Raw genomic sequence first — 12113 nt, forward strand, 5'->3', positions numbered from 1 at the left:
AATTGGGGTAAAACTGCATCGTGGCAAGTTCCACATGCACGTTCACCGTGACAGTTATAACCAGATGAAATCAACATGCTGCTCTGTCACAGACAACAGAGTCCATACACATCTGGATGCATAATCTGACAGACTCTTTAAAAACATTAAGAGTTGGGAGTGAAGTTTGTCATCTCTCTTTTTACAGAGCACTGAAATGGGTGGCACGCATGATGCTCATGCACATCCGGTAGCTGGTAGAAAGTCTCGAAGCTCCTGAAAATAATGTATTTCCGACTTTTACCAAGAGTCTGCTCGCAGGTCCACTGATCTGAATGAATGCTGAGCCATCACTCTGTCTGTTCGCTATTGTGCTGCTTCTACATTTGCTCAGACTGACTTCACCTGCCAAGAATTGCCGAGTAAAACGTTTTCCGGAAATGTACCTGATGACCTGCCGAGCGAGAGGTTTAATTAGCAATAACATACGTCAGCAACCGCTGATCGTGACCTCATGTGCGTGGATAGACTTACAATCACAGATACCTTTATGCTGTGTTGTTGAACAGCACATTAAGTAACATGTGTCATGTCCTTCAATGCATTAGCATGACATATAATTGATTCCTAGAGGTTGATTAATTCATGAGCACAACATCCATAAATAATTATTTCACTGCATGCGTCTGTTGGAAAAGGTGAGGGGCTGGCTCACATGCACCTTTCTCTCAGAGCAAACATAATCTCTTCTGGGCTCAGAAAATGTATTTCCATATTTCTTATTATCAACATAAATACCTAATAATAATGCCTATCACACAGGGTGTTATTTTGTGTCTTACATCTGTGTGAAATTGGCAATATGCCACAGCACAGATGCTTATCATGTGTACATAAACTCATCAGACATGAGAAATAAGTGCACTGAGTGGATATAGAGTCATTACATATTTATGAGTATCACAAAAGAGCTCTGCATCAACTACAGATGGTGTAGCTCCTACTCGTCCTTTGCTGTGTGGATACAGGCACGTGCACCTAAATGTGTGTGCTGTGTTCTGTGTTTAATAGACTTCCTGGTTTCTTTGATAAGGCACTACATTACACTGAGTATTGCTGTATAAGTGGCTGGTTTGAGTCTCCAACTATATTTCTTCTTCAGTTCTCTAATGTATCCGAACATGTTCCAGGTGTTCATATTTCTCAGCTTAACAGTCAGAGGTGTTTGCTTTCTTCTGGTCCATGTACGAGCTACTGTGCTCTAGTGAGATGAAGAGGTTATGATAGAAACTAGCTTTTGCTAAAGCTAAACATGCAGAGAAACATTTCAGACCAACAATACTGTGCAAAGGTGCAGCCTCAGAGCAAGAAAGTCCTGGGATCGATTCCTGTCTGGTCCTTTCTGTGTGGAGTTTCCATGTTCTCCATGTTTGTGTGGGTTACCTCTGGGTGCTCCAGCTTCTTCCCACTTCCAAAGACATGCAGCATAGGTGAATTGGAAACTTTAAATTGACCATAGGTGTGCCTATGAGTATGAATGTGGTTCATACCCACATGTGGCCCTGTGACAGACTGGCATCCTGTCCAGGGCTTACCCTGCCTCACGCCTGATGACTGCTGGGATAGGCTTCAGCCCCCGTGACCCTTTATTTGGAGTAAGTGTGCACAGAAAAAAGGTTGGATGTTAATAATAATTTATTGATTGTTTTGTGATTATACACACTCAACTGTCTCTCTTTTGATGTACAGAGGAATATGTAAACCTACAAACATTTTCATTTTCCATACCCACTCACTCCCTTGACTGGGATGAGCGGGTATGGAACTCCAATTATTTCATTACAACTCCACTGTGGTGGTGGACAGAGGCCAAAATACTAAAAAGTGTCTCACTGTCCAATTACGTGGTTCATACCCACAATGATGAATGAGCATGTGTACATGACAGTACATATTTCTGTAGCCACTGTGTTACAGATTTGTCCTACTGGTTCTCACTGGCAACCACCCAAGCAGACCAGTGATTCTTTCCTTTCTGCCAAAGTAACCATCTGCTTGTTGTGGCTAGAGGTCATAGACCGAACACATCCACCTGACCAGTTGTTGAATTTCTCAATAGCAAAGCGTACATGCTGGATTGCGATGAGGAAAAACTGCCACATGGCCTGGTGTCACAGATGGCATTTCTCCACACAGGGTCTCCTCACTGAATCTCTTGTTTGACACAAAGTTATTCCAGCAGTAGTACCCAATGATTCTCCTGAGATATCTAGTACCAGTGGTGGGCACAGTTCCGCTAATCCACTAACTGCTAATTAGCAAAGCTAACTTTTTTGTTAGCAGATTAGCTTTTCAGCTAATTTTGAAAACCATCAGTGGACCAGTGAGCTTCTACTAAATTTAGTTCTGCTAACTTTCAATCCACTAACATTTTTTGCTGGCATAGTGAATAAAACTTAATGTCAAAAAACATTTGTAAACCCTAAAATCATACATGTTATTTCCTGTCTGTTGCGTGTTTTGCAACAGTCAGACAGTTGTGAGCTCAGCCCTCCCCCAGCAGAAGGCCAGCTGCCAGCTACGGTTGCCAAAAAAAAAAAAGTTCTTTACTTTCCACATGCAATGACACAGACAGTGGGCCGGAGACATGAAACACAAAGAGCACTTTTCACTCATTGTTACACTTATAAACAACTAATTCCGGACAGTTTATCAACATTAACGGTAACTCTGCCATTTCTACAAAGTGAAAATATCGCACATATCTTTGAGAGTAGTGCACTAATTCTGAAGGTTTAAGCATTAACAGACACAGGCACCAAAAGGCATTATGGGAAATTCAATGAGTCTCATTCAATCACCCCACCCGCTGTCAAAATGCATAGAACACTGCCAACACTGACCAATGTTGGTCGCTATTCATTGTAAATTACACTTCACAAACAGAATTTTCAGTTTTGCAAATGTGTTTTTTTTTTACAAATGAAAAAAATGACATATTTACAAATACATGTTTATTTGTAAAAACCAACACACATGTTACAGTAACTTGTACGCTGGTTTTTACAAATAAATAAACCAACCAATCAGTGAAGTAGACTAAATTACAGGAATGGCAACAGTCCAATAATAATCTGACCATGTCCAAAACAACAGAATCAAGAATGGATGTGCAAAGGCAAACACAGGTCAGACAGTTTTAGCTATCACTTGGAATTTTTTTCAGTAACAACGCTCACAGCAAACCTCAGAATTCACCTGGAGAAAAATGTAGTCACAGGAAAAGGACAGACGCTGGCATATTACACACACGGAATACTCTGGTGGAGAATGCAGGTCACTCATCATCTTAAAAGACTTTAAATTAGCACCATCTGTACAATTTCTTACTGAATCAGGTTTAACTGATAGATGGTGAATGGATTTGATCAGAGATTTGATGCGGCTTTTGAGGAAATCAATGCAGAAAAACTGCACTCCACAGGCTGATAATACTGTTTTAGGGTTCAAAGTGTGCTGTAATGTGCATTACTGAAATATGTAACATGTATAATATTACTGAAAATGTATTAGTAATGCCTTACATTACTGCATTTCAGCAAAAAGTAATGCATTACTGTAATTGTGTTACTTTTTTAATGGACTGCACCACGAGTGTGGCACATGTGCAAAACATTCAAGGCAGTCGCACAAAAGGGCCCATCTGTGTTGGCTGTTCTGAGACTGCTGTCTGAAGTTTTCAGACCGCGCCTCGACACTTTTCGAATGGGGGTCAATTCGTCATTAGGACGCCATTCGGCCCCATTTGTGCTATTTGTGACAGGGGTCTAAGTGTGTGCTCAGTAGACTTGTGATTGGTGACAAGTTTTTAGATCTTAATTAAGTTCCTCTATAGCAGACTGACAATTACTGGGCCAAAATGGTGTATATATTCCTTAAGCATACACCGGTTTGTCTTCTCTTCATGACTTTACACCCGTCTGATGAAATTAAAGAAATAAAATACCCTTGAAGCTGGAGCTGTACCAAAATTGTATGACTTCTTTCTTGGTTCTTTCCCAGACCCCAAATACTTTAATGAAAACTTTATATATTTTTGAGTAATCTTCATAACAAGCACACCAACCACATGAAAACATAACCTACTTTGCAGCAGTTATTGGGGAAACTGTGCAACTATTTAAGGACATCAAAACAGTTGCATAGCCCTTTTAATGGGCCCATTACAAATGACTGTGGCTACTTTGTGTATCAGCTGTTATTGCTATCTGAGACTTATCATTTAAAATTAAATCTGGTAAAGTGGCCTGGCAAGAGATACTGAGCCAAACTAAAACTCCAACTGTAAGAAATTGTTCAAACCAACAGCTGCATATTATTATTGTTCCTGCTACTGCTTCTGTAGATGTCAGTTTTGTCTTCATTTGGTTGCATTCAGTGAGCCTGAACACTGCTTAAGGGTCTATATACCATTTGCACTGAGAATATGAGGCAGATAAAGGGATGTAATGGGTATAAGTTTGCACATATTGGATGCATGACCTTTTCCAGTAAATATAAAGTGGAAACATCAACCTGCATCTGTGCAATCTGAGACTCATTCCCTCAAGTGCTTTGCTGCAACTTTACTGCTTCTTTTTTCTCTTATTATGTCTGCAGGTGTGATAGTGTCATGAAAGTAGAAGATATAATGGAGCTGAAGAGGAAAATAGGATAAAATAGCTGAGTTCCTAAAAACTGTAGTAACCCCCAGTACACTGAAATTAGACTTCAGGACATTTTCTAATCACCGTTTCACAACAACATGGCAATATGTGGAAATGGATTATAAATATTTCTGCAGTTTAAGTTTTTCCCAGGAGCTGGATTGGTGAGTTCTTGAAATGTCAAACTTGAAAGAAAATCTGTTTATCTAAATATTTTGCTGTTGTTCAGCTGGGAACACTGAGCTTGAAGCCACTTCATTTTCCTGATATTTTAAAATGTTTTCTGTCAGCTGGTACAAAGACAATACTGTTGATTTGCGCCCATTTTTCATGAGTTTAAGTTAAAGATTGAAGACCTCTCTTTTTCTATGCACACAAAAGGCTTTTTTCCTTCAAATTGTGTTTCCAATTTTGTTAAAATCCGTGTTTGTTAACACTTCATATTTGCCAAGTTAATTAATCAACCTAGCTGGTGCGACAAATCAAGATGTTGATTAAAAAGCATGATTATTGCACAGACATGTTTTGGAGTATCCACAAAAAAAGCTTGTCTTAAAATGCACATTTCTTGAAAAAAGATCATTATTAGCTAAAAATACCAGATGTGGCAGTCCGAGGCTGGTAGGATTCCACGTTGTCCATAGTTATGAGACTGATTGAAAAGGCAGTTGGAGGTGGTTTATCGCAATAAAACGAAGACTCACAAAATAGTCAACAACTCTTGTGGACATTACTGCAGTCAACATGCCAGTTTCATGCTCCACCAGAGCATTGAACATATGAGGCATTGTCTTGCGTGATAAGTATGCACATCTTAGAGGGCACCCAGTCAAAGGCACAAAGATGCTGTTTAATCTGCATTTTGATATGACATAGAAGGCTGGTGGCTGGATTATTGATTATATATTTTATATGTATATTTACCTCTGCCAACAAAGTTGGGCGGAGGTTCTGTTTTCACCCGTTTGTTTGTGAACAGCCAACCCACAGTTTTTCATATATCATTGTAAAATTTTTACAGAGGATCCATATCCTGATAGGCAAGAAATGATTCAATTTTCAAGGTCACAGGTCAAGGTCAAAATCAGGAAAAGTCTTGGAAAATTGGAATATCCCTATTGTTTAACATTGAATGAGTTTTTAAAACTCATAACTCTGCCAAAAAACATTGAATTTTTTTCATAAGTGACAGTGTTGTGTAGGATGGTATTCTCTATCGACTGATAAAGGTTGATCTGGATCTGATCTGGTTTACAGATTTTTTTTTTTGCCATTTAAATTTAACACTGAAAACCCCAGGAGAGGTGATGGTCTAGTGGTTAAGGTTTGGGGTTGAGTCCAGAAGATCATGGGTTCAAATCCCCGTCTGACTGGAAAATTACTAATGGCCCTTGGGCAAGGCCTTTAATCCCCTATTGCTCCCAGTGTGTAGTGAGTGCCTTGTATGGCAGCACCCTGACATTGGGGTGAATGTGAGGCATAATTGTAAAGTGCTTTGAGCGTCTGATGCAGATGGAAAAGCGCTTTATAAATGCAGTCCATTTACCATTTACCCATTTAATGTACATTTTAGATTTTATCTTAATCAAACATGCTCCAATCACTGTCATATTTGAAAGTGAAGTATAGCCTGGCACTCACTATCACCTGACAAAGTTTGATCTGAATTATGAATTTTGTGGACATTTGAACTTAATATTGCAAAGCCCATTTGGTGTACAGTTTGCATTGTATCTCATACAAAAGTGCCTCAATCACTCTCATTTGTGACAATGAAGTGCAAACTGGCACTCTCAATAAATAGACTAAGTTTGATCCTGATCTGATCTGATCGCGGATTTAGCAGATATTTGATTTTAACATTGAAAAGCCCTTTTGATCTATATTTAGCATCAGATTTTAGCTTATGAAAAGCCACTTCTAACAAGACTTTGACCTTAAAATGTTTTCAAAGGTAAAAAATTGTGGAATTGGAAACCAGTGTTGGAGGAGGTTTGCGCTCTAATAGGGCAGTGCTCTAGTTTTGTATTATATGTTCAACATACATAAGCCATTACTTTCAGGTATGTCTTTTATCTTGAAATTGCTCAAAACACTCTTTGGTCAGAAAATATTGAAAGATCCCCACGCCCTTCAAAATATACCCCCACACAAACAGACAAGCAATTAAACAACAACAAGTAGTTGGGGGCAAATTATAAGGAGCATGGGAGTCTAAGTCTGTGTTTTAGTTCTGGATCAAAAAAGAGACAAGAATGTTGAACTTTGACAAAGAAATGATAATCAAGATGAGGTAATATAATACTGAGACCTTACCAAGTCAGCCAGGATGTAGTGGTAGCTCTTTGCATTTTTTCCATGTTCAACAATCTGGAAGACAAAAGCAGAGAAGGTTCAGATAATGTCACTTCCCAGACAAAGTTAAGGGCCCCTTCACACATAGTATGAATAAATACAACTCAGGGCAAATCATGGCGGAACAGCTCGTATGAGCGAACAACAAAAACATCAAACCGATGGACAGGCATGCACGGGCCTGGTGTGATGGTGTTATGCACGCGACGGTGTCGTACGAGCAGGAACACAGTGCGAGCAGCTGTACCACATCACGCCACTGATGTGGAGGAAAATAAAAAACAGCTGTATAATTACTGAATATCACTGGGTTGATATAAATAATAAATGAAAGGGGAGGCAAAGACATGTTTTGGAGTATTCACAAAAAAGTCTTGTCTTAAAATGCACATTTCTTGAAAAAATTAGCTAAAAACACCCGATGTGGCAGTCTGAGGCTGGCATGGTTCCACGTGGTCTGTGGAATATATATATATATACGAGGTCTCTTAGATAATAAACCGACCCTTTTATTTTTTTTTTTAACTATATGGATTTGAATGACATGCGATTACACCAATCATGCTTGAACCCTCGTGCGCATGCGTGAGTTTTTTCACGCGTGTTGGTGACGTCATTTCCCTGTGGGCAGGCCTTGAGTGAGATGTGGTCCCGCCCTCTCGGCTGAATTCCTTTGTTTCACACGCTGCTCGAGACGGCGCGCGTTGCTTTATCAAAATTTTTCTGGACCTGTGAGGAATATCCGAGTGGACACTATTCGAGAAATTAAGCTGGTTTTCTGTGAAAAGCTTAACGGCTGATGAGAGATTATGGGGTGTTTCTGTCGGTGTAAGGACTTCCCACGGAGCGGGACGTCCTGCAGCGCTTCCAGGCGCTGTCGTCGGCCTGTTTCGAGCTGAAAACATCCTAATTTAAGGCTTAATTCACCCAGAACATCGTGAGAGAACAGAGAAGATTCAGAAGAGGCCGGCATGAGGAATTTATGCGGACATTCCACTGTTTAAGGACATTTTTTTAATGAAAGACGTACGCGCAAATTCGCCGAGTCGTTTCCGTGACGACTCGGCAAATCTGTGTGCGCCGCGACAGGAAAAACACCTCCGTGTTGAAAACCATTTGTAGAATTCAGGCGGCTTTTAATGGCTTTCAACAAGTGAGTAACTTAGAAATTGTTTAACAGCTTGGGCATGTTCCAACTTGCCCGTTAAGATTTCCAACGGAGGTGTTTTTCCTGCCGCGACCCCCTGGCGGTCGGGTCCAGCCCGACATGCGACTCTGCCCGCACGTTCTTTCATTACAAAATGACCGTTAACAATGGAATGTCCGAATAAACTCCTCATGCCGACTTCTTCTGAAAGTTCTCTGTTCTCTGACGACTTACTGCGTCAACAGAGCCTGAAATGTGGAAGTTTTCAACTTGAAACGGCGAGATGCTGCCGCCTCGAAGTGCAGATCGCCGTCAGGCGCCGTGGACCGCCCTTAAAGCGACACTACCAGACCAAAATCTCTCATCAGCCGTTAACATTTTTACCGAAAACCAGCTGAATTTATTGAATGGTGTCCACTCAGTTGTGCCTTACAGTTTTGAAAATTTTTTTATCAAACAAAGCAACAGTCTCTGAGCCATTCCTAAACAATGAAAAAAATCGACGAGCGGGTGGACGACTCCTCACTCAAAGACTGCCCACAGGCGAATGACGTAACCGACAGGCGTGAAAAAAACTCTCGCATGCCCACGAGGGTTCAAGCATGTCTGATGTAATCACACGTGATTCAAATCCATATGGTTTTTGAAAAAAATAATAAGGTCGGATACTTTTCTAATAGACCTCGTATATATATATATATATATATATATATATATCTGTACACAATAATGCAGTTCATGGGGGAACTGGATCCTATCCCAGCAGTCACAATAGAGTTGAAATTAAGCCACTGATATGTGCTTGCAGCGTATAGTTTTAGCTTTTATTCAATTTTTATTCAATGGGTTGGACAAAAATGATAAACCATTTAGGAATTATGGCCATTTTTATGTATTGTCCCTCCATTTTCAAAGGTCATTCGTAATTCGACAAATTCAATCTAAATATCATTGTTAATATCCACCCACCACCCACCACTTTAATCATATCTTAGATCTTGTTCTGACTTATGGTATGGAAATAGAAGACTTAACAGTATTCCCTGAAAACTCCCTTCTGTCTGATCATTTCTTAATAACATTTACATTTACTCTGATGGACTACCCAGCAGTGGGGAATAAGTTTCATTACACTAGAAGTCTTTCAGAAAGTACTGTAACTAGGTTTAAGGATATGATTCCTTCTTTATGTTCTCTAATGCCATATACCAACACAGTGCAGAGTAGCTACCTAAACTCTGTAAGGGAGATAGAGTATCTCGTCAATAGTTTTACATCCTCATTGAAGACAACTTTGGATGCTGTAGCTCCTCTAAAAAAGAGAGCTTTAAATCAGAAGTGCCTGACTCCGTGGTATAACTCACAAACTCGTAGCTTAAAGCAGATAACCCGTAAGTTGGAGAGGAAATGGCGTCTCACTAATTTAGAAGATCTTCACTTAGCCTGGAAAAAGAGTCTGTTGCTCTATAAAAAAGCCCTCCGTAAAGCTAGGACATCTTTCTACTCATCACTAATTGAAGAAAATAAGAACAACCCCAGGTTTCTTTTCAGCACTGTAGCCAGGCTGACAAAGAGTCAGAGCTCTATTGAGCTGAGTATTCCATTAACTTTAACTAGTAATGACTTCATGACTTTCTTTGCTAACAAAATTTTAACTATTAGAGAAAAAATTACTCATAACCATCCCAAAGACGTATCGTTATCTTTGGCTGCTTTCAGTGATGCCGGTATTTGGTTAGACTCTTTCTCTCCGATTGTTCTGTCTGAGTTATTTTCATTAGTTACTTCATCCAAACCATCAACATGTTTATTAGACCCATTCCTACCAGGCTGCTCAAGGAAGCCCTACCATTATTTAATGCTTCGATCTTAAATATGATCAATCTATCTTTGTTAGTTGGCTATGTACCACAGACTTTTAAGGTGGCAGTAATTAAACCATTACTTAAAAAGCCATCACTTGACCCAGCTATCTTAGCTAATTATAGGCCAATCTCCAACCTTCCTTTTCTCTCAAAAATTCTTGAAAGGGTAGTTGTAAAACAGCTAACTGATCATCTGCAGAGGAATGGTCTATTTGAAGAGTTTCAGTCAGGTTTTAGAATTCATCATAGTACAGAAACAGCATTAGTGAAGGTTACAAATGATCTTCTTATGGCCTCGGACAGTGGACTCATCTCTGTGCTTGTTCTGTTAGACCTCAGTGCTGCTTTTGATACTGTTGACCATAAAATTTTATTCCAGAGATTAGAGCATGCCATAGGTATTAAAGGCACTGCGCTGCGGTGGTTTGAATCATATTTGTCTAATAGATTACAATTTGTTCATGTAAATGGGGAATCTTCTTCACAGACTAAAGTTAATTATGGAGTTCCACAAGGTTCTGTGCTAGGACCAATTTTATTCACTTTATACATGCTTCCCTTAGGCAGTATTATTAGACGGTATTGCTTAAATTTTCATTGTTACGCAGATGATACCCAGCTTTATCTATCCATGAAGCCAGAGGACACACACCAATTAGCTAAACTGCAGGATTGTCTTACAGACATAAAGACATGGATGACCTCTAATTTCCTGCTTTTAAACTCAGATAAAACTGAAGTTATTGTACTTGGCCCCACAAATCTTAGAAACATGGTGTCTAACCAGATCCTTACTCTGGATGGCATTACCCTGACCTCTAGTAATACTGTGAGAAATCTTGGAGTCATTTTTGATCAGGATATGTCATTCAAAGCACATATTAAACAAATATGTAGGACTGCTTTTTTGCATTTACGCAATATCTCTAAAATCAGAAAGGTCTTGTCTCAGAGTGATGCTGAAAAACTAATTCATGCATTTATTTCCTCTAGGCTGGACTATTGTAATTCATTATTATCAGGTTGTCCTAAAAGTTCCCTAAAAAGCCTTCAGTTAATTCAAAATGCTGCAGCTAGAGTACTGACGGGGACTAGAAGGAGAGAGCATATCTCACCCATATTGGCCTCTCTTCATTGGCTTCCTGTTAATTCTAGAATAGAATTTAAAATTCTTCTTCTTACTTATAAGGTTTTGAATAATCAGGTCCCATCTTATCTTAGGGACCTCGTAGTACCATATCACCCCAATAGAGCGCTTCGCTCTCAGACTGCAGGCTTACTTGTAGTTCCTAGGGTTTGTAAGAGTAGAATGGGAGGCAGAGCCTTCAGCTTTCAGGCTCCTCTCCTGTGGAACCAGCTCCCAATTCAGATCAGGGAGACAGACACCCTCTCTACTTTTAAGATTAGGCTTAAAACTTTCCTTTTTGCTAAAGCTTATAGTTAGGGCTGGATCAGGTGACCCTGAACCATCCCTTAGTTATGCTGCTATAGACGTAGACTGCTGGGGGGTTCCCATGATGCACTGTTCCTTTCTCTTTTTGCTCTGTATGCACCACTCTGCATTTAATCATTAGTGATCGATCTCTGCTCCCCTCCACAGCATGTCTTTTTCCTGGTTCTCTCCCTCAGCCCCAAGCAGTCCCAGCAGAAGACTGCCCCTCCCTGAGCCTGGTTCTGCTGGAGGTTTCTTCCTGTTAAAAGGGAGTTTTTCCTTCCCACTGTAGCCAAGTGCTTGCTCACAGGGGGTCGTTTTGACCGTTGGGGTTTTACATAATTATTGTATGGCCTTACCTTACAATATAAAGCGCCTTGGGGCAACTGTTTGTTGTGATTTGGCGCTATATAAAAAAATTGATCGATTGATTGATATCAATCATCAGTTTTACAGCCATCATCCTGGCTCACCTGTGGCAGGTGGCCAAGCAGTTAGTGTGTTTGGTTCCAGTGCAGAAGGTTCCCATTTCAATGTAATGTGATGTTGTATCAGGAAGGGCATCATTGTAAAACTTGCACCAATTCAACATGCAGATACATCTCAGATCTGCTGTGGCGACCCTGAGT

General features: G+C 40.0%; 1 protein-coding gene across 4 annotated transcripts in view; it reads right to left on the minus strand.

Moving 5' to 3' along the window:
- Nucleotides 1-12113, minus strand: part of gria1a (glutamate receptor, ionotropic, AMPA 1a) — a 262134-nt gene that overhangs the window by 206279 nt on the left and 43742 nt on the right. For all 4 annotated transcript variants that reach the window (XM_034181029.1, XM_034181028.1, XM_034181031.1 and 1 more), the window contains exon 3: nucleotides 7002-7055. In XM_034181029.1, the coding sequence (XP_034036920.1) occupies nucleotides 7002-7055 (54 nt within the window). The remainder of the gene's footprint in view (nucleotides 1-7001; nucleotides 7056-12113) is intronic.

The sequence above is a fragment of the Thalassophryne amazonica genome, chromosome 11 (genome assembly GCF_902500255.1).
Source record: "Thalassophryne amazonica chromosome 11, fThaAma1.1, whole genome shotgun sequence".
In the NCBI taxonomy this organism is placed as follows: Eukaryota; Metazoa; Chordata; class Actinopteri; order Batrachoidiformes; family Batrachoididae; genus Thalassophryne; species Thalassophryne amazonica.